This window comes from Vulpes lagopus, chromosome 12, assembly GCF_018345385.1.
Source record: "Vulpes lagopus strain Blue_001 chromosome 12, ASM1834538v1, whole genome shotgun sequence".
In the NCBI taxonomy this organism is placed as follows: Eukaryota; Metazoa; Chordata; class Mammalia; order Carnivora; family Canidae; genus Vulpes; species Vulpes lagopus.
This window is the reverse complement of record NC_054835.1, coordinates 28823661-28847159: the sequence shown is the minus strand read 5'-3', so window position 1 is coordinate 28847159 and position 23499 is coordinate 28823661. Positions and strand designations below refer to the sequence as shown.

Genomic DNA, 23499 nt, shown 5'->3' with positions numbered 1-23499 from the left:
GAACACAAATGGGTATGAGACCCAGCCTAAAACCCTTTACAAGCAAGGAAACTGGGTTCTAGAGCATGAGAAATGCCCTAAACCCATTTTTCTGTTGGGTAGAACAGGAGCCTATGCCTATGGCCACGGACCCAAGGCCTGGGTTCCTAGCTTTTCCTCAAGCTGACTGGCAGGAGTCTGTCTACTATGATCAGTGTGGTGCATTTCCACCCTCTTCTTGGTAGCAGCTCAGTACTAACCAGCATAACAGTCCCTCCCCCTTTCTCCAGCCCCATACTAAGATGTGTACACCTGGAGAAGCAGTGCTTTAAAATCTTTCTACCATCGTAGTGAACTGATGAAGCTTCTGAGATAGTAAGCAATCCATCATAACGTTTGTGACTGGTTAACTTTAATTTGTCAAAATAAATCTGCAGTATTTTGCATGTTAGTAATACAGTGCTGGTATTGACAGGAAAAAATCATCATCTGCTTACATAGAAACCTTCATTTAGGAGCACACCTTAGGAGGGAAATGGATACACAATAAAAGGCAAATGCAGGCCAAGCAGCGAGCCCTAGAGCATAACAGGCTGGATGTCAGATTTGAGGATTATCTAATACAACTGTTTAGCTGCCAATCTGATAAAGGGGAAGCTCTCAACCAGGTTACAACCAGAAGGGAAAAAGAAAACTGCTTTTTCATAGCGTGGTGGCCGTCGTGCCTTCAACACTTGGTTGAATCAGTTCATCAGCATCAAAACTCAATTCCAGTTCCAAGACACAGGAGAATCTCACCACACAACCTATTTGGCCCCCCTTTCAGTGGCCCGCCGCCACCACCCCCTTCCTGCCGACTCTCTCCCTCCCAAAAGAAGACACGACGTGGCTTTATTATTGCAGACAAGCTTCTTAAGTGAATAAAGAATGCATACAAAATAGCATTTTAACTGAAGTCATACAATGAAGTCTCACTCCTGTTTATTATACAATGAATTGATAAAACAATCATTTCTAGTATATATCTTTTTTTTTTTTTTTTTAAGAACTAATACTTTCAGGGTTCTGACGACCACACTCTAGCCTGGGGGTAGGGTCCACACGTGCCCCCACTGAGGACTGCTCCTTGGGCCACTGTGGAGGAAGCCTGGGCTATCTGAATCAGGGTGGATGGTGACTGCCAGCCCAGCCAGAGAGATGACAGGTCCTAGCAGGCAGAGCCAGAACCTGGTCCTGGGGCTGCATGCCAGGAAATGTACACTTCCTCCAAATGTGGCCACTACCTGCCCAATCTAGGCCTCAGCAGGGCCGTGTGTGGGCCTTCCCTACACAAGTCCTTCCAGTAGTCCACACATAATGCTCTACAGATTAAAAACAAACCATCTTTGTACTGTGGATAGGAACAGTTGTAACAAAGTCATAGCTACATATTTTTCTCTACATTTTGTTTATTGAGACAAACTAATTAAAAGGCACAAACATAGGGCATGTTTACATGGACATTATAACAAACATATACATTAAAAGTGTAGGAATGTGTTGCCTTCCTGCTAAACAGAAAGTTCCTAAGCTTTTATATATACAAAAGTTGTACAATTTAATGTCCTAAAGTACAAAAGATCATTTATAAAATTATTTTACACTAAGTACTATTTTATTTTTTACTATGTAGTTCAACCCCCTCGAACTGTTTTGTATAATGACACACAGATACCTGTCCCTGATGTAGAAGTCTGCCTCAGATGTAAGGTATTGGATGCTTGAACTGACACAGTGGGGTATAAACGGAAGTCATCCAGTTTGATAGTCAGTCCTGCAAACATTCTCCAAGATTAATACAACTAAATTCCATTTCTCTTAACTGCAAGATTAAAAAAGGAAAAAAAACAAAAACAAAAACAAAAACATATTGCAACTTAAAAAAAAAAAAAGATCACAGCATCTTGGTTTTAGTAACTTTAAAAAAAAAAAAAAACGTTTTAAAAACATTAATGTGTGGCATGATGGTGTAAAGAGTATCTGTTTCCCTAACTTTTGGTTTCTACTTTATGTACAGAAATAAAACATCCTGCTAAGAAATAAAAAGCACATGTCTTAACGTGCACAATCATTGCTGGGTTTCTACAGGGAGCACAGATAGCTGTCTCCCTGAAAACACCACAAAGCTGATACAAGTGTTTTCTCAAAGAAAAAAAAAAGTGATGTTCATATTTACAAAGTTGAACAAATCTGCACAATACTTGATTAAGAAACGGAAGGAGAAATTAAAAAAAAAGATACACTCTGCTTGTTCTGAAGGGGTATACTACCTAGTTAGTGGTTAGAATAAAAACTGTATACAATTTAATATAAGACATAAACTCTAGTGAGCAACTAACACATCTTCCCCTGTTGTAATATCAACAGGCTCTGATTGGGAGAGAGAGGGGCATATCACATCCCAGTGCCTCCAGCATCTTCCAATTTAAAGCAATATATTTTAACTGTTCGAAAGTACTCCTTGGCTCCTGAATAGGAGTCCCAGTGGCCTCTGTTAGGAGTCTGCCCGTCCACACACTTGACTTCTCCTCTGTCAGTTGAGGCCTTTTCTTACCAAAACACAATTTGTATATTTTGGTGTTTTTTTTTTTTTTTTTTTAAAAAGTCTACTACAATGCTATATTCCATCAGGATTAATATGCTGAGCAATATTTACATCTCCAAATATCAGGTCACAATCCCTATTATATGTTGAAGTTAGAATGATAAATTATCATATGCTTTGCATATCAGAGCTGGTATCACCTTTCCCATAGGGAATGCTGCCTGAAATTAACATATTCCCAAAGGTAAAATGCATATTCTCTGAAATGCATTTTATTATGACAATGCATGTATTTACTCATAAAAACAAGAAACACAGACAATTCTACACTAGCTCTCTGTGGATTTAGAGCTTCGGGTTAAAATCAGCCATCCACCTTGTATGGGGAGAAGAGTTCTGCTAGTGTTTGGAATAAAATGATTCATTGGGATTAGAAACAGTAATGCTGTTTTTTTATTTTGAAATGGGTTTTGCTTTTTTATGATTGGTTTTAATTCTGGCATTTTACCTTGCCAACTACTATTGTTTAAGCAATGCTGTCAGCTAAAACGAATTTCTGATTAAACTAAAGTGGTCCAGTGATAAGTTACATACACACCCTACCTTGAACAATCCCAGCCAAATTGGAAAAAAATGCCACTACACTATTATTAACTAATATAATAAAATCTCCCAATTTCATGGTTTACTTTTTGCTTTAATAAACTAAAAGTAAGTTGCTGGTAAATATTTACTTTAACCCATATTTTGATTTTATAATACTGTTTACCAAGGTGGTGATGTAGGCAAAGCTTGGGGTAAGAAAGGCATGCTCTCTACAGGCCTCATTGCTATATTGAGAGGGGCAGCTAACGTCATAGGTGTGGGCAGGTTCATTGGAGACGTGATGGTGACAGGGTGTGCTATATTCACTGGAGCAGTGACTGGGGTGGGAAGGTTGACTGGGGTAGTAAGTGTTAAAGGAGAGGTCATGGATAATGGACTGGTTATAGTTACAGGGTGCCCTATGTTCATTGGGCTGGTTATGTTAACTGCACTTGAAACATTTACTGGACTTCTCATGCTCATTGCAGCTGCCACTGTGACTGGGTTTGACATCGTCCCAGACGACACAGAGGACGTTATATTGAATGGAGTAGTGAGAGTCACAGGTGTCGTAGCAGCCGTGGAGGTTTGGCACAGGTTAGCAGCTTCTAAAATAAGAAGACAAAATGGCCTTTAGACTCCCAAAACAATGAGTAAAATTCACAAACAACTTCTGAACCAACTTTTTTTTAATTAAAAAGGACATTTAATGAATGAAATTACAGGTTCTTTACCAAGTGGTCAACAGGAAGGGAGGCTCTTTCTGAGTACAGGACTGGCGATGCATGAATCTTTTCTAATGCTATTCCTCCCACACGGCCTTGGGCAACTTGTTTAGCCTGGCGCTTTTGGTTTCAAATTTAGATTTACTTACCTACCTCACAGTGATGCTGGGAAGATCAGTTAATTTCTGCTAGGCACTCTGGGAGGCAGAGATATCAAGCAGGGCTTAGTATTCTCACTACCATTTCATGTAGGCAGAGCCAACCACTGGCAGGCCGGGAGAAAGAGCTTGTTTACACAGAGCTGGGCCGATGGTCACACAAGAACAGGTAATCAGAAAAATCTTCTGGTAAGGCACACTGTAACTAGCGGAGAGAGTTGTGTATCCTCAATGCTATTTACTCTACAGCCTCAGAGGTGAAGCTACATTCCGTTAAGGTTTTAAAAATCCCAAAGTAGGGACTGACCAACAAGCTATTTTCATATCACCTGTTTACTTCAGTCTTAGAAAAATCGTTTAAACAATCCTAATGTGTCTAGTTAGGTTCCCTAACTATGCTAAGAAAGAGAAAATATCTCTCAGTGGGTTTATATTTTCCTCTCTACTCCTATTTCTTCTCTTTCTGATGCTGACAGAATCCCCCACTTTACACCCAGTGTCATTTAACTGTGCATTCTATACATCATCAACCATACCAAGGACTAATTAAGCAAGAAGACCCTACAGTGATTTGTGGGACCTCGGTGCTTGTTACCCAGCAAAGCCTGGGTACTTCTTAAAGAAAACTTCCCTCGAGGTGACACCCCCCACCCCACCCCTCAATAAAATTCAGCACCACCTGCTGGTGTGTCAGAAAACAGCAGTGAGAAGACAGATGAGCTGGCTAGTTGGATGCATGTGACTTGGCTATCAAAATGGAGAAAATACATTTAAGACTAAGGACAGAGGTCTGCACACATTCCACACATCCGAGTCAAATCACCTCACGCTGACCCTGGAGTCAATAAGCAGCACTCCCTTGATCAATATGATGGAACTCTGGCAAACTCCATACTCTGTCAGGAATTCCCAAACCTGGCTGATGATCAAAATCATTTATCTAGGGAGCTTTAAAACCAAAACCAAACCAAACCAAACCAAACCAAACCAAACCAAACCAAAACAAAACTTCCCAGGAAATTCAACAATGATATTTAGATGGAACTTTAGAAATCTGTATTTTTAAAAAGCTCTTGAGATGGGTGATCTGATTCTTACTCAGGTTTGGGGACTTTATATTACCTTATTTAAAAAAAGAGACCTGGTGATTCAAGTTTAGGTTGTCAGGGCAGGAATCTCCTCTCCCCCAAGATGTGACATTTTACTAACACGAATACAGACGTTTCTAACATTAGTGGTCATTTCCAGAGAGATTCATGCTACAAATGGGAATACAATAGCATTTTGTTTCGTGGAGGTCAAAAGATGAGCTAAACAATTGAGTCTTATTGTGCACGCAAAATGAAATACAACACCAAAAAGAAGACTGCAGAAAGGGAAAACCGACTCACTTTTGAGGTGATGTTAGCACTGCTAAAGGTATTCTTGTTTCCACCAAAGAAGGGACTTTCACCCTCACCTGTGCTGGCCCCTCCCCACCCGCCCCTGCCTCTCCTTTCAGTCTAACATCATCCTTTTCTAGGACTTAAATCATTTTACTCTTACTCCTTCTCAAGTAAAACATCCTTCGTAACATGCTTTCACCTACTTGCGACTGTCATAGCACATAGACATTTTCCTGCACACCCTCATCTCCACCTCTTCTAACCATAAAACATTTTATTAAATAATAACAAATCTTCACTTGGAAGAGAAGAGCACGAAGCTGCTGAGGAAGGGTAGAAAGCCTATCTGGCTATTGTGGCCATTGCTGATAGAAACATCGGGGTGCAGGTGTCCCGACGTTTCATTGCATCTGAATCTTTGGAGATGAATGGATAAAGAAGATGTGGTTTATGTATACAATGGAATATTACTCAGCAATTAGAAACGACAAATATCCCACCATTTGCTTCAACGTGGATGGAACTGGAGGGTATTATGCTGAGTGAAGTAAGTCAATCGGAGGAGGAAAAACAGTGTATGTTCTCATTCATTTGGGGAATATGAATAATAGTGAAAGGGAATATAAAGGAAGGGAAAAGAAATGTTGGGAAATATCAGGAAGGGAGACAGAACATAAAGACTCCTAACTCGGGGAAACGAACTAGGGGTGGTGGAAGGGGAGGAGGGCGGGTGTTGGAGGGGAATGGGTGACGGGCACTGAGGTGGACACTTGACGGGATGAGCACTGGGTGTTTTTCTGTATGTTGGTAAATTGAACACCAATAAAAATTAATTAAAAAAAAAAAAAAAAAAGAAAGCCTATCTGGCTGCAATGCGAGTAGATGTATGAAAAAGGACTCTATATTCCTTTCATCTTTATCCAAATACAGGGTGTTTAGAAGGGATCTGTGGAAGGGAAGAGCTGTACTACATGAAAGCAAAGGAGAGAAGAGACTACACAGTGAAGGAATTACAGAGGAGCCTACAGGCAAAGGATTTCTTATGAATTTGAAATAAAACAGTAAGACATGGCAGAGGTCAGGAAGGAAAGAAGCAATTTAGGAATCTCTCCTGTGGCTGATGGTACACAGAAAAAATGATTGATTTGAAATGCCCCCACAATAGTCCAGAAGCCAAAACTCTAAGTCTTAAGTTAAAAAGCTGTGTGGAAAACAGATACTCCAACTGATTCTTCACAAGATTTAGGAGAGGAAAGCAAACGATTCTCAATCTTAGTAACAATGACAGTAAAGTCCCTAACAACTTAAGTACACACATGTTAGGCTAACACCAGCCCCAGTAAGAGACTGAATGAGATTAAGGTAAGACCAAGAGCAAAAATATCAGCATCGTTAAGCCGGAAACAGGTAATACATAATGTAACACAGAAAGAACATTAAAGAACAGAAAATAGCAAAGTTGTAAGAAAATAAACTTGTGTACCAAAAGAATATTTCATCCACCTCCAAAAGTGGGAATGTTTTAGAAGGGCAAAAGAGGAGCCCATAATGCATGGAGATTGACATAAAAATGGAACTCTGAACATACACAGTGAAGGACCAAATCTGGCTCCAAATTTCTAAGAAAAGGTCAATCAAAAGAATATGACCAGAAGCACTAGGATTTTTTATTTCTTTAAGTAAAAAAACAAAAACAAAAAACACTTATCTGGAAGCTTAGAAGCTTTGTGGCCAACATATAGTATCTCCAGGTTTCCAGGAAGCCAGATTCCCTAAGCTGTGGATGCCTCTCTTGGAGCCTGGGGCATACTACGTGAACACATGTCAGCCGTACCATGAGCATTGGCCACCTCATCTTATCTTTTTTTTTTTTTTTTTGAAGGATTTTATTTATTTATTCATGAGAGATACAGAGAGAGAGGCAGAGACATAAGCAGAGGGAGAAGCAGGCTCCCTGTGGGGAGCCCAATGCAGTACTTGATCCCAGGACCCCAGGATCGCTATTTAAGCTAAAGGCAGACGCTCAACCACTGAACCACCCAGGTGTCCCTCATCTTACCTTTCTTTCTTGCCTTGACAGCTTCCTCCCACAGTCTCAGTGTCTCCACCTGCTTCCCTGGCCAGCTTGTCACATGCTGCTGCTGCTGTTGCTGCTGCTGCTGCTGCTGCTTCTGGCTGCTGGTTTCTTCACTCATGCATGCTACTCCAAAGATAAACCATAGATGCTACATTACCTTGAAAAAGTGTAGCCATTTTTTCAAAATCTGAAACTTAGATACTTTGGATCTTCAAGCTTCTCTGACCTTTATATTATTTGACTTGATAGTTTTTACTAGAGAGCATCTTCTTTTGCTGCTTCTGTCTATACTGGTCAAAATAAATAAATTACTACAAGAAAAATGGAGAGAGCTGGGGGAAAATCAATATAAAAGAGAAAATAATTCTTTGCTATATTAAAAGTGTCTTTTAGAATGGAACTTGGGTAATAATAGTATAGACTAATTTATACTCACTGAAATATCTAATCAAGTTGGCTACTTGACCACAACAATGCACACTAAAAGCAAATTTTTGTAAAGTTAAAAAGTGTGACATGCCAGATAATAAACCCAATGTACTTACAAAGAAGCAAAAATGGATGAAATTAAAACAAACTAAGTGTTCTTTTCTGCTCACTTTTGGCCACCTGTTCTGAGAATTTAATGTTTCTGCAGCATAAAGTGTGTGTGTGTGTATATATATATACATATATATAAAATAGAATACAGAATTAGGAATAGATTTTCTTCTGGTGGTTAGGGCAATCTCAAAGACAAAGCCTGGGTAAATGCAAATACTGAATTTTACTCATGAGTCCCTGAAATATTCTATCTTTGATTCTGAATTTAAGGTAAGCAGAGCACTTACACTTCCACCAAATGGATAGGATATCCCAACTTTACCGATTTGATTTTGAGAAGCAAACTTGATGCCACATTCATCTTTAAGGTTATCAAGGGCATTTTATTAACTCAAACAGGAGTTAGGAGACACTGATGCTTAAGAATCTTCCTTAACCTCATAAAACTTTCTTAACAAAAACAATGAAAACTGTCTCACAGAAGCTGCAACTTCCTAGTGTGGCTTCTGCTGCCACAATTCTAAAACCCCAGAGCTTTTTGTTCAAACTCCACAGAAGGGACACGTTGAAAAAAGAGCGACAGGGAAATTCTGTTTTTCTAACTTGACTGTTATTAGTAGACAAACACGGTACTGGGCAAAATTAGTGGAGGGCTTGTCAGTGTTGTCTGTATCCACCCACGAAGGTGAAGTAGATCTCCAATACCAGTATATACTCTCCATTAACATGTGTTTATATGCTTTAGTCATAGGAGAAAAACATGTAAGATGAATATGAACACAGTTCTGAGAGCACAGTAAAAACATCTTCAAAACATTATCAAAAACATCCATTTCATCAATCTGAAATGCAACAGAAATATAATGTGAAGTGTCACCTACTTTTACTGATGCCTTGTTTACATGTATTACAGTTGATACTTTGGCTCTGCCCATGTGTCTTTAAGTGGCTGGTGATGTACGCTGCACTCAGAAGCTTCCCACAGATGTTACACGATACCTTGCCTTCGTGGCGCACCATGTGTGTCCGCAGTCTGTCTTTGGTGGCAAAGGCAGCAGTGCACGTCTGCATGAGGGAGGAAAACTTTTTTTAAATATAGACTATCCTGTTCTACTCATTTTAAAGTACGTTATATTCTAGGCATAACCCTATCCATGTCTGCAAGCAGACTGAGTTAGTTGCATTTTAACTGCATGTGTTACCTAGAATCATAATCGTAAGGAAACACTTGGTGAATTTTAGACCCTTACATTTAGGGGGAAGAAAAAATAACAGAGTACTGAAAAGCTGTAGTCAGTTAAACCTGGAAATAAATGCAGCTCCTTGATTCATGAAACAGTGTAACACTAAGCAAATTAACCTATCTGCATTTGTTTCTCCATCTGTAAAAGGAGGGTAATACCTACCTCACAAAATTACTGGTGAGATTAAGAGCCTGGCCCAAGGCCTCCCACATAGCAGGCACTTGCTCAAATGATACTAGCTTCCTTCCTCGGATTGGATTTTTCTTAGGATTCAAATCATTTACTCAATAAAGTCAGTTGTTAACACATTTAACTGAAAGGAGCACAGAAAGACTTCCAGCAACAAACTAAAATTACTGATGTCTAAAAAAAGTCATTGGATTTAGCAAGATTCTTAACCTTTTCATTATCACAACTTAGGCCAAATAAAATCAACAGATTTTCAAACAACTAGAAAAGGCTCCAATTTGACAGACAAACATCCAAAAATTTTTCTCCACTTGGGAGAAAATTCCTATTTTCTTCTTTTACGGTTAAAAATCATCCACCCAGAAAATAACTTAAAGCATTTCATTCATTTATTCATTTCAAATACATAATGACCTTTGCAAGACTATACATTTTTTTCTTGTAAGATAAATACTGTTGCCTAAGGAAAGGGAAATGCAGCTTAACGAAAACAACACATTTACATTTTTAAATGCTCTTGCCTCACAGAAATAGAAGCTGTCATTTATATTGTATAAAACCAGAATTCAAATGGACCACATTTACTCAAGTCAGTGATTTTAAGACTATTCAAGAACGGTGAGATTTGATTGGCTCAGACCTTCTGGATATTGTGCATTAAGTGCTACACTAAGGATAAGTCATTTTAACTCTTACTTGGCATTTGAAGGGTCTTTCTGTTGAATGGACATGTTTTACGTGACAGCTTAAGTGGTCAGGCCTGTGAAAGAGAGAGTTTCAACAGAAGATGTAATGGAACACACATTGAGAAATGCTACTCACTGTGATGTTTACATGCTTGGCAGCTTTGGGTGGAGGGCATTTTAAAGAAAGCTAGCAGAACTATCAACTCCCCCTCCCCCCAGTGCAAGCCTCCTTACCTCTGTTACCATAAACAAAAGTTTTTAGTCCTTTACCTGTTAATTTTTCTCTTCTAGTCAACATCAAATCATGTTAGGTCTTGGTTCTTTAAATTATAAAATACCCAAAGTTTCAGTCCTAACACTTGCCAGAGACAGTTACTACTATATTAACTTCAAAAGCCTTTAAAAAGGAAACTAGTGAAAGGTTAGTAACCACAGAAAAATGGGAAAAAGTCCTAAAAGTTATACTAAGAGTATCCAAGGTCATCCCAACTTCCAGGAAATAAGTTTCTTTGATTTACACAGCGAACCTCATGTCTAGTCACCCAGCTGAATTGGAAACCAATGGTTTTGCAGTGATAAGAATTACAGATGTGCCAAATGAAGGCCTGAGTCCACCAGGCCACTACTTAACTGAAATATTAAGCTAATCACTATGTCACCACTTGTCAACCACACCAAACTGGAATTAGACCTGGAAGTGTAATACTTTATCTATCATCAATCTCCTCTAATAACACAGGCCTGCCCACAGCTATTCTCACATTAATAAGCCTTCTGGGTCACAAAAAGACAAAACTGAAATTCACTGATACCTAATAAAAGCAAAAGCAAAGCAAAATGCAGTACCTCGAGAAGCCTTTCCCACAAACACTGCAAGTATAGGGTTTGGTGATGCCTCCTTCATGAGACCTCACATGGTAAGTCATCCGGTCCTTCCTCTTGAAGCGCTGATTACAAACAGGACACTCGAAGGGCTTTTCGTCCGAATGGGAGAGCTTGTGCCGATTGAGGTGGTACACATCTCGGAAGGCCTTCCCACACATCTCACAAGCATGGTTCTTCTTGACAGGCTTACTGGGTTTCTTGACAGACTGGGTCACGGGCATAGCTGTGGTGCTGGCACTGCTGCTGGGGTTGGTGCCCGAGGAAGATGTAGTGACTGTTGATAAGATGCCAGCAATGGTCGAGACCAACGAAGTTCTGCTGCTGTCCCCAGCAATGGTGGAGATGAGGGGAACCACCGTGGTGGGGGTTTTCTTTGACCGGGACACCAACTTGATCCCTGTGTGGCAGGACTCATGGCGCCTCAGGTGATAGCTGTCCCTGAAAGCTTTGCTGCAGTAAGTGCACACAAATGAAGTTTTGGGTTTTTCTTTTTTAATCCCAATGGCATCCTTTAATGTTTCTGGTGCTGCTTGAGGTTTCTGAGTTATTGGTATTGGAAGCAATGGTTTCTGATCAGGGGGCTCCACAGCAGAGCTCAGGAGGGGCAGCAAGCTGTTCTGTGCTGCCTGCTGTTGGTGATGGGAGGCTTCATGGGCCTAAAACCAAACATTTACACTTCAGAAACTCAGCCTCGCACAATGGCCTTCAAAATTCAACATGCTCCAGACAACAGAGACCAGAAGAAACAAAGAGCCTGTAAGCTACTCCCTGCAGCAGAGATCCAGCAACCACCTAGTTACCCTCAGAGTTCCCAAAACAAAGCATTAAAAATCACTGTGCAGACACAAAACTTTTACGACTAAGTTGCTGACAGTGATCTTGCTTTCAAACAGCTGACTACACACCACTCTGGTTCATAAGAGACACACCAGCTGATGAAATCAGTTTGCATAGTCTGTCAGTGCTGAAACCAAGTTTAAATAACTTGTCAAAAGAATTACACTCCAGACTTAAGTATTTACCAGTACCTTACTGCAGTAATGCACACGCTAGACACTCACACACATATACATATATACACATAATCATCTATTTGTCTATTTTACCTAGGAAAAGAAAGGCAATGTCTCCCATCACAGAACTTAGTGACTGAGGAAGGAGGCTGTTGCTAAGTGATAAAAAGGATGCTAGCTAGCTCTCTGAATACTTGCACTATTTGTTAAGTTTACTTTTAAAGTTTTCTTTAAAACTTCTTTAAAAGTTTACTTTTTAATTTTCCTACTAAAAGATCTGATTGAAATGAAACTTGCTATTAATCAGCCTGGAAGGCATCTGTGAAGGTATAGCCTACAGCAAAACACTGGTCAGTTGTCTCTCAGTTCATTTGATCCTACACTAGAAATCTGCATCCTTTAACAACAAACCCTACACTCTCTAAGACAGACTAGCGAGAAAAAACAAACTAAATATAATTAAAATTCCTTTCATTTTCATCCTCTTCCAGCACTTATACATTTTGTTAAAGTATTAAACATTTGCTGTTATGATGTGCTTCTCCACTCTAGAGTTGGACACTGGAAATTTTCCTTAGCTGCACTGCAACCAAAATTTCATCGTCAGGTTTGTGATCAGGTTCTTGGTATTTATGAATAGTTAGTTACTCTCTTGGTTTTTATTCTTTCAAAATTCTCCATTCTGATAAACATTTAGAAAATGATGGGAAACATTCCTGAAATAGTTCTTCCTGGTACGTTGTACTTTATCAACGTTATTTTTTGAAACTTTTTGGACAGTGAGCCCAAGCCCCTATGCTTGAGTTTTGTAATCCTCAAAGGATACATGCACTTAGCGGTAAGAGTTCCAAATACTTTAAGTATACAACATCCTAGGAGGGGCCCATCCCATTATCTTAGACATTCTAGTCACTTATTTAGCCTTCTTACTCTATAATCACAAGTCCTACAGTTAACTTGATTAAGAGGAAAACAAGGAGACAGACACACACATTCACACAGAGCTTCTTCTCCCCTAATGGATAGAAATATCTACCACACATAGCTCCATTTTTACTTGATGGCAGCACAACAGCTAAGCCTGGAACCAAGTCTCCCCCAAGTCATTAGGAGGTGTGGTATTCAGAGTTACCAGTTCCAATTTAATAATTTTGGTTGAATCCCATTTGAGTCCTGGAAGTACTCACAGAAATTATGTGCTGACCTGTTGAGTATCTTTCTGGACTTAGGGATCATACCGAATTATAGTCCACTTTTAATTTAATTTCTGGAGCTCTTGTAAATGTCAGTGTCTGCCCATGAGACATTAGTGGAAACTTTACAGAATTTGGATGCAAATCTTATCCCCTTTCCAACCTGGCTGTGGATACCCAAGTTTCCATACAGTATACAAACAGTTAATAGCTGAAGATAAAGTTCAAGATATACAATTTCAAAGGCTAACAGATCAGATAATAGGGAATGCAAATCTTCTGGACAAAGTTCAGACTTATAGTGTTTAGAGGCATTTTTCAATTCTAAACAACCATTAGTTCGATGGAGTACTAAAAGCACTTACTGCCATTTTACCAATTCAGATGTCTGTGGCAACATAAAGTATTTTTACAGCATTGCTGAAGCTCACTCTCACACGAGGGTCACACCAGGTCCCTGCTTCTTGGGTGAAATGCTGTAGAATGCCTCGACCACTACGGGAATCACTCTCTGAGGATTCCTAGGATCCCCACACTTCTACATGAAGCCTTCTAAGAGGGGAACTGGGTTTTCCCAACTTGTTCTCTGAGGGAGAGACAGAGTAAAATAACAACCATGGCCTGCCTTCAGTTAAGTGATTTAAAAAAAAAAAAAAAAAGAACAAAAAAAAAAAATATAAAGAACTTCTGGGTAGACTTTTATTTGACTGGTATCATCAAACCAATGCTTTAATTTTATCTCCCATCTCTTTCAACTTTAAGGCTTTTTTAACCCTGCCCAAGCTTTCCTTTTTCTGAAGTTGGCAAAAAAACAAAAAACAAAAAACAAAACAGAAATGTTATTTCATCACCCAGGGTAGTAAGATATAGCACCATGAAATCTCCGCTGCCAGAGGGCAAAAAATTTTGTACTGAAACAAATTAGCATCAGTGAGTCATATCTTGAATGTCCTGTTAGGAGAATCATCCATCAAACATTTTAACAGCTATGGCTTTCACTTTCCACCAGGTTATCTGGAAAGCAAGCAGGTATTAAATTGTTTTAAAACATAAATTCAGTAATATGCTCTAGGAAACAAACAAGAGAGTTTAACTCTCCCATTTCCCCAGTAAAAATTACTTAAAACTGAAACTGAGTAAGTCTATTCATACCTTTCCATAGAAAAGACTGAAATATTCTCTTTACCCATTCAACTGTCCTCGGCTCTAAATTATTTTTCCAACAATTTTCACTGCACACATTGCCAAGCCCAGGATCAAATATTAGTTTTCACACTTCTCCATCAGGTGGAAAAAAAGATTTTAATTGCTGAAAAAAAAATTAAATAATATAAAATCTAATTAACAAGTTGATCAATAAATGCTTGGCATTTGTCTTATCCAGAAAAAGAATAATAAAAGTATTCCAAAGGATTGTTCAATTAGCTTTCCAAAAATCAGTTATTGGTTTTTCCTTTACATAAAGAACTCTTTTTTGCAATCTCCATGAAGTTTATGGGCAGTAGGTTTAATATGGTAAATCTAAATCATTCCTCACATGAAAATCACTTAGGTGGCCCATTAATCCCATATTTAAAACGACCATTTGAAAGCTTTTTCTAGAGAGGGCATTTGCCACCTTTACACCAATTTGGATGCCAGCTAGTTATTTATCATTTTTTTTTCTCAATGCATTTTTTTAAAGTTGACTTAAAGCATGATAAAACAGTATCAGATCAGAATGAGAAAGTTTGTGAGTTCCATAATTTTGCATATCTTCAATTTTAAGAAGCCGGAACATATTTCAATCAACTACGTAAAAATCGAATTACTCACATTTGTGAGAAAATATGTCTTAAAACAATACACCAGCTCTACACTACAGGTAATGTTCGAATTATCCAATTCCCTATATTACTTCCACTGGGATGAGTCCCGTGGCTGGGCGAATTTTTTGAAAATTCTGCATCCATTCCTGGTTAGTTTCAAAAGGTCTCAAGCGCCCAAGTAACGCGTCTGGGATTTCACGAAGTTATTCAAAGAAGGAAAATAACCCAGAGAGGCGGGAAGAACGCATTTAAAGTGACAAGCTTCCTAACCTCCTCCCGTTCGAAGTTTCCCCGTGAGCTCATCACTACTGCCCACTAAGTGCTTCGTTTGCAAATAGAAATGAAGCAGGGAAAAAAATTAAGTTCCAACCTAGGTCTTCCCAACAGGGGTCCCCCACCTAAAATGGGCGGGCAAGAGGACTGCCAACGTATCGTCTACACTTTCAAGTTTCTTGCAAAAAAAAAAAGAAAAAAAAAAGTGTAGACCAACACCCCAACGCATGACTCATCTGGGGGCTTTGTAAGCCGACTTTGTTTGCTCTCTCCACTTTCCGTCTCCCCCACTTGGTTGGAGGAAACGTTCGAGGTGGGACGAGAGGGAAAAGCGCTCCGGGAGAAGGTCGGGCCTCCAGGAGTCCCGGCACCCCCCGCCCCCCCCGCCCCCCCGCCCCGCTCCTCCCGCCCCGGCCAGGCTGGGGGATTCCCCGGGCTGAATGGGACGGCGGGAGAGCTGGACAGAGGGAGAGGGTGTCAGCTGCCAAGGCTCGGCAAAGGCTTGCGAGAAAAAAAAAAAAAACAACGTAAATCCAGTGAAAAAGTTTGGGGAGGGGAGACACACAACACCCCCCAACAGGGTAAACACGAGGGGGGCGGCGGGAAGGGGGAGTGGCGGGGAACCCAGGGATGCCCGCTAGCCGCGGGGACGGGGGGTCAGAAAGTCAACACACACATACACACACACACACAAAGAGGGGAGGGCGGTGAGGAAGGAGAGCGAGCGAAAGATGGATGAAGTGCGTGTGTGTGGGGAGTGTCTCGGAGTCGGACGTGGGGACCCCCTCACCCCACCGTGCGGGCCCGGGCCGGGCGCGCTGCGGCCAGGCGGCCAGCGGCCAGCGGCCCAGCGCCCTCCTTTCTCTGGGCCGCGGGTGGTGACAGCGACCGGCCTCCTCCCTTCCCCTTCAGGGCGGGAGGGAAGGGTGTCTGCGTGTGCCTGAGTGTGCTGGGGGGGGCCCGGGGTTCACCCCGAGGCCTGCTCTCTCCCCCGCACCCCGTGAGGCCGCCTCCTTTCACCTCAGCAGCCCCGCTCCGCCGGCGCGGGCGGGCGGAAAAACAAAGGGGGATTAAGGCCGGGCCGGAGCGCGGAGCCGGGAGGGAGGGGAGGAGGAGCGCCCGCCCGCCCGCCCGCCAGCCCGGGGCCCGGCCCCCCTGTCCCCCCCGTGCCCCCCCGGGGGGGCCCCCAGTACCTGGAACAGGAACGCGGTCCAGTTGGCCTCCATGGCTGCGGCGGCCGACCCCCCTCCTCCCCACTCCCCCCGCTCGGGGAGCCTCCTCAGCCGGAGGAGGCGACAACAAAGCGGCGGCGGCGGCGGCGGCGGCAGCGGCAGCGGCGGCTCCTCAACATGGCAGCGCCGAGCGCGGCCACTTCCGGTAACCTCCGGGACGCACCACCGCCGCGGCGAGCGCGGGCGGGGGGGGAGCCCCGACCCGGCCGCCGCCGCCCCCGGCCGCCCGGACCCCTCCCGGGCGTCCCCGCCGCAGGCTCGCCGCCTCGGAGCTCAGCCAGGGCCCGCCGGCGGTGGGGTCAGGGCCCCCGCGGGGGGGCTGGGGTGGGGCCGGGGGCGGGGATGGGGCGCGGCGTCCCCCCCCGCGGGGGTGTGTGGTGCTGCGGTCCGCGGCTCCGGCAGCTGGAGCAGGGGGAGAGCAGGAGAGAAGATGGAGGACGCCAGGGTCTGGCGCGGGCTCGTTGGGCACGGCGGGGCCGTTTCCCGGGACCCAGACGCGGTGCCCGGCGGCGTCGCGTCCTTGCCAGACCCTCGGCGGATGGCGCAGGCCACGGCGGTCACCCGGCTCTTCAGCCCCATATACGCAGCAATTGGAGGCGCGGGCTCCAAATTGGGGGGAAACCCCTAGGACTTCGAGCGTCCCTCCCCCCTGGTAGTTCGTCCCTAGCCAGCTAAACCCTCGCACTCCTGCTACAATACGCGTCTACCTCTGAGCGGCAAGGACTCCCACTGGGGTGCAGCCTCAGATCCTCCCAGCCGAGGGAAACACTTCCCACGCGTAGAGATGTCATGACTGGCTTATTCCTGGGCGAAGGGCTGAGCTTTCTCATCCTCCCTTTAACTCCAGATAGGATATGAAATCTTCCCCGAACATCCCTCTCTCCCGCCAAAAAAAATTTAAAAATAAAAACGAGTGAGAAAGTATAGACAAATCATTTTAGTGCTTCAGTACAGTTTGCTTCCTCACCCCACAAAACAAAAATTGAACTTGTGGTTGGACGGGCATCAGATGTCACTGAGGTGACCCCGGCCTCTGTTTGCAGTTCCATGTCTTCCGTGTAGGCGTCACTGCTACTGGAACTTTGTATGATGATGTCCTGAACGTTTGCTATCCTTTCCTCACAGAGAGGTAGCTACTGGGAATATCAGAGACAAGCTATTTAAGTGTCTCCAGTCCAAGAAGTCTCCTGTGGCGGGAAATGAGGGGGCAGGCTATATCAGTGATATTTTTATAAACTCTGGCTTAAAAAAAATTCCTCAGATGGTCACATTATTTCAAGGCTTCAACATCTTTCATAACCAACTGTCTCTTATCTAATACACTCCATTTACTCCTCTCTAGACACATTCTAATCAAGGTCACCATCTTGAACTTCCCCTATACTTACACAATAGAAATAATATGGTTGTAGAATTCTATTCGTAAAAGAAACTAAAGAGAGTAATTTGACAGTCTGTTTCCCTTCCATCCACTACACATGTATAACCCCTCCCACTGTTTCCTTCCCTCAGTCACCAGAATGAAGGGGCTGGAAACGTTCGTTGGTCTGGTTCCTTTTAGAGTCGATTCCCTATTGGACATCGCTTCAAGGCCTTGGGGATGAATGAGAAGTTCTGCAGTATGGATCAGTAGCAGAAGCAGGTAGCACATCAAGGACCAGGTCAGCCTAAGACAGGAGGGGACAGAAAATGATGAACAGTTTCTCACACATCCCTCAGCTAAGCTGCTATAGTGGCTCCTAGGTCTCCTATAAAAATGTCCATTGCTCTTCTGGGGAGGAAAAAAAAAAGTTTCAGGAAGCCTAGGTTTATATGCACATGCAAGATAAGGAGTGAACTAAGATGTAAATCTAAGGAATTAACTAGGTAAACTAAAGCCCTTCTGTTCTGACCTTAGATACTGCCTGTTCTTTCATTTTCATTCAGTGTATCCAAGTGTCTGCTTCTGGTGCACACATTCCCTTCAAGGTCTATGTAATTCATCTCTAAATTCTCTTCCTCCCCAGTTTAGCCTCTCCTCCTTTGCAGCCTTTCAAACCGTGTTGAAAATGAGGCTTGAGGATAATGAAACTAGTAGTTAGGAAGACCATTATCCTAATGATAAAATTGCTGGACTCTCTTGAACTTCTTATTCCAGGATCTAGAAAACCTTCTCCAGCAATCTTTCTCACAGCATCTCTGGAGAGGGGTTTTCCCATTGAACAGGAAGTAGAGGTCAAGTGAAAACAGTCCAGTTCTCATTACTAAAGAGCTGGGATATCACTTTTCTTGAGGAAAATGGCTAATTTTATCTCCAACCATGAGAGGAAATCAGAATTCCTGATTGTTCTCCAAACTCTCCCTTAAAAAGAAAATTTAATAGCTTTTTAATTTCAGATGAAATTTTATATCTCATGGTATTTTCCAAAGGGAAAATTTGGATCCAAAAGTTTGGAGCAATTACTCAAAAACAATTAGCTCCAAATGTTTTGAGGAATATAATGAAACCAGTAAGATCAAAGACTCCATCCTTAGAAGGGGGATTTCTACCCTTAGGACAGACAATATCCTTAACTACAAACAACAGCCCCTCCTCAAGCCAGCTTCCATAACCATACTGGGGCATAGTCAAAAGATTGGGGATATCTAAACACAGTAAATTCATCCTTTGTATCGTAAACAACTTTCAGTGGGTGAGTCAATGGTGTTACTTTTTGGTATAACTGAAAATATGGTGTCTAAGCAAAAAAAAAAAAAAAAAAAAAAGTGTGCCTACATTCACCCAAATAAAACTTGATCCCCTCCCCATCTTGCTCCCCCCTTTCCCTTGCTTGGGAAAGGTTCCTCTTTCCCACCTCAGCCCCAGCTTGTATAACCTGTTACTTAACCTTTCAGGGCCTCATTTCCTCATCTGGAAAATGAGGACAAAATAAGTACCTATCTTACAGAGGGGTGACTTGTGAATTAAATGAGTAATATATGTAAAATGCTTAGAACATTTCCTGTAATATAATGAGTGCTAAGTAAATATTTTTATTGGTGCTATTTAGTGGTTCTAGATTAATTTTGGGGCTGGGAATTGTGCATAACTGAGCCACTTAATGACTCCTCTTTCAAAGTAACAATTTTTTCACCATGCCTCAAAATTCCCCCCGCCCCTTTTAAAGATTTAGTTTTAGAGCGAGTGCACGCAGGGGCTCACTCAATGGGAGGAGTGGGAGAATCCTGATCATACTCCCTGCTGAGCAGGGATCCCAGGACCCCAAGAGACCATTTCTCTAGCAGAAACCAAGAGTCAAACAACTGAAGGAGCCACAGAGGCATCCTCCTGTCTTCCAAAGAACCCTAAGTAAGTGACCAAAAGGCTAATGACACAAGACAAAGGAAGATGCCTATTAAGATCAGTTTTTCTAGAGGTGCCTGCTGGCTCAGTACAAGGAGCATTCATGTAATTCTTAATCTTGGGGTTGTGAGTTCAAGCCCCACATTGTGCGTAGAAATTACTTTAAAAATGATCAGCTCTTCAAAGGCAACTTTTAGCAAAAATTAAAAAGCAACAGGATATTTCCTTCCAGTTTTGGAGAGGATTTTAAAATCTGTGAGTACAAAAGGATTATAAATTAGATAGAATCCTAAGAATGGAAAATGTCACTGCTGTTGTCAATTACCTATCCCCAAATAAGACTGCTTAACAAATTGAAAACCAATCAAATTCAAAACTTTCCGCAGGGAAGATCTACTTCAAAGTAAAAAGAGGCTGCAAATCTGCCAAGTTAATGGACTAATTCTTCATGCAAAAAAACTAGAACTGACAGTGAACAAAACTACTAGTAAAAACCAAAAATGCAATATTTGCAAATACAAAAAAAAAAAACCTGACCAGAGAGAAATGTTACTGTTACCAGCCTCATGCAATCGAGGACCAGAGGAGGAAAGGAAGCACGTTTTACCAAGGGGAACATCCCCCCTACTCCCCAAATCAAAACACCACCCAGTAAAGCTTCTGGGAGGAAAGCAGAAGTAATCTCCCCACCCCCTTGCAGTCCACTCCAACTTCATAACCACACTAAGGGCTTAAGCCAATTGCCTGTGGCCCATGTGGTCAGAAGTTGGGTTTGTGTTTCAATTCTACCACCTAAAATGTCATCACTAGTTATTTCTGCTTTAACTGGTAAGGTGAGGAAGGGGAAACAATGGAGAATTTTTTTCCTGAATACCTATTTAAGTTCCTTGACATCTGGATAGTCACAGAAAACAAAAGTAAAGGAAGCAAATCTACCAATTTTCATGATAGACATTTAGTTCAACTGGCAGTTGAGGGTTCTAAAACACTATTGTTTCTTTCTTCTTCTTTCTTTCTTTCTTTTTTTTTTTTTTTTTGTAGTTTTAAGTAGGCTCCATGTTGAGGGTGGAGCCCAACACAGGGTTTGAACTCCCCATACTGAGATCAAGACATGAGCTGATATCAAGAGTTGGATGCTCAACCAACTAGGCCACCCAGCACCCCTAAAACATTTTTTTCTAAGAAGGGTCATATTACTCAAGGTGCCAAAACCAAGTCCAAAGCCACGGAAACACATTTCTTACTTTAATTTTAGGAAGAAGTTACCAGAAATCAATGCTAAGCCTATCAGTTCCATCCACAAAGCATTTGAGTAGAAATACTAACTTCCATTGTACAACTCCTGAATGACTGACAGAAGACAACTAACAAATAGAAAGCAAAAAAGCATAGGACACAAGAAGGAAAGAAACTAAGACAGGTCAAAAATACACCACGTAAGAAATTCAATACAACTGGAAAACACTCTCAGGCACCAACATTTCTCTTTTGGCCACCTGTTCCTCCCTGCCCTCAAATGCCCCAAGCTCAGGGTAATGGCTAAGCTCGAAAAAAAGTTGATACCTAACAAGTCACACAAACTTGGTGGGCCTGAACCAATAAAAGCTTAGCTCAGTTACATCATGCTAATGTTCAAAAAACATAAATTCTTACGTGAACAGTTATTCTGGTATAGAGGTAAACCTCTTTTTCAGTGGCCTTAGCCTCCACCCCAAACACATTCCACTAGATTAAAGGATGTAGTAACACCAAATAGCACTGTGCTACCCATCTGCATTATCAGAAAAACTATTCATTTGCAAAGAAAGATTACTACTTATTAGTGCCTGTCCAAATGTTGTGAAGAGTAGGGGCAGAGGAAAAACATAAATTAAGTAAATATTCTTTTTTTTTTAAAATTTCTTATTTATTTATGATAATCACAGAGAGAGAGAGAGGCAGAGACACAGGCAGAGGGAGAAGCAGGCTCCATGCACCAGGAGCCTGATGTGGGATTCGATCCCGGGTCTCCAGGATCGCACCCTGGGCCAAAGGCAGGCGCCAAACCGCTGCGCCACCCAGGGATCCCAAGTAAATATTCTTTACCCAAACCCCAATAGATATATCTCTTTAGTAATTTCTTCACAACAGATTGAAGGATTGTCTAGAGTTCAGGGATGATTTCATTTCTCAAAATCTCCAAAGAGTTAGCATATTAGTACATGTGGATTTTATGGTTTCCCTCTTTCTAAGTCCTTCCTCTCCCTTTCATGGGCCTAGAATTAAGAAAAAACCTCATCGGGTCAATCTGATGTTCTACTGAGGATTCCTTCATTCCTGTTAAGGGGAGAGGAATAACGAAACAGGTGTTGAGGAATTGATGCATTATGTTCCCTGTGGAGTGAAGTGAGCAGTGGTGACCAAAGATACTGATACAGCATCACAAGACTAGCTAGACTAAGCTTGAGAGGTTGCTTTGTTCTAGAAAGCAATGCCAAAAGATGGCAACACAAGGCCAGGACAGCATAAAATCTGGCTAAGGCTCCAGGGGAGGGAATTCACTCCTTTAAAGATGTTTCTCAGAGACCCGAGAAGTCTCTGAACTCAACACTGCGTAAAGTCCAGTCATTGGGTCCAGACATAAAAGCAGGTGCAGGAACCTGGCAAGCTGTTTGTTAAAGCTCAACATAGGGACTGAGCTGGACTCAGCATTTACCCCTTAAGCTGTGAATAAAACATCAAGCTTACCAGCTATCCACAAACACTACTGGAAACGTTGCACCCTTGATTGCCTGAGCAGCAGCAGCAGCAGCAGCAAGTTCCTTGCTAGAATTGAAGAATGAAGACCAGAAATGCTAGAGGATAGTGCCTTTTAGATTTTGACTCCATGAAGGGATTTACTATGGTAAACAGGGAAGATGGGTCAGATTCAGAGAATCTAGATCTTTCTTCTGAATTAACTTTAGTCTTTTTAACAAAACATTATAAGGCTCTCAACTAGTTGACCAAAGTAAATTAGCCCTCTCCCCCCCCAAGGCCTAATCCTGTCCTGTTAGTCTTTTGTTTTACAGACCTTACATAAGTAGCCCTCCCTCAGATTCCAGCTGTTTCCTCTTATTTTTCCAGCTTCCTCTCACTACACCTTTCCTTTCACTTTCCATCCCAGCATTCAGGATTTTATACTTAGGAGAGCAGAAGGCAAGTAGTCAATCCAAGCCAGTGAAAATGCTTCCTGAGTATCAGGTATAAGGTAATCCCAGAAGCAGGCATTCTGAAGGTTAGGATACACATTCTTTCTGCCTTTTAGATAAGAAAGACATAATATACTTACCATTTATATATGGAAGAGCATCTTTAGGCCAATGTACTAAAACTAGATTCATAATATGGGGATGAAAAAAAATCCCTTAGTGATGCTTTGCAGGGACATTGGAACTGATAACCTTAATTAATTAATCCAGTCTCCTACATAGTACACTCAGCAGAACTCATAAACCCTGAGGAAGCCCCTATATGTTTGATAATTAATTAATTAATCCAGTCTCCTACATAGTACACTCAGCAGAACTCATAAACCCTGAGGAAGCCCCTATATGTTTGATAGATTTAATTTAGCTCAGATAGTTAATCACTTAAGCA

The 23499-nt window shown here is 41.9% G+C and overlaps 1 protein-coding gene across 4 annotated transcripts; it reads right to left on the bottom strand.

The window, feature by feature from the left end:
• Positions 1–369: 369 nt before the first annotated feature.
• On the bottom strand, positions 370–16689 carry VEZF1 (vascular endothelial zinc finger 1). 4 transcript variants are annotated; one of them, XM_041726974.1, is made up of 8 exons: positions 16521–16658; positions 14433–14555; positions 13612–13832; positions 11002–11696; positions 10166–10229; positions 8918–9119; positions 7476–7616; positions 370–3756 (listed from the first exon to the last, which is right to left on the bottom strand). In XM_041726974.1, the coding sequence occupies exons 3-8, from the start codon at positions 13615–13617 to the stop codon at positions 3329–3331; spliced, it is 1536 nt and encodes a 511-aa protein (XP_041582908.1). In that variant the 5' UTR covers positions 13618–13832; positions 14433–14555; positions 16521–16658; the 3' UTR covers positions 370–3328. The 4 variants fall into 4 exon arrangements, with proteins under 4 accessions (XP_041582908.1, XP_041582907.1, XP_041582905.1 ...); XM_041726973.1 differs by lacking the exon at positions 14433–14555 and having other exon boundaries at positions 16521–16654; XM_041726971.1 differs by lacking the exons at positions 13612–13832; positions 14433–14555 and having other exon boundaries at positions 16521–16689.
• Positions 16690–23499: the final 6810 nt, after the last annotated feature.

Bases quoted from the DNA above. Each gene is read 5' to 3' on its own strand.
- VEZF1 (XM_041726971.1), bottom strand. From the start codon at position 16,553: ATGGAGGCCAACTGGACCGCGTTCCTGTTCCAG. The intron at 11,697-16,520 runs GTACTGGGGGCC...GTTTGGTTTTAG, and splicing joins GGACCGCGTTCCTGTTCCAG to GCCCATGAAGCCTCCCATCA. The intron at 7,617-8,917 runs GTAGGTGACACT...TCTTTGGAGTAG, and splicing joins TAAACAAGGCATCAGTAAAA to CATGCATGAGTGAAGAAACC.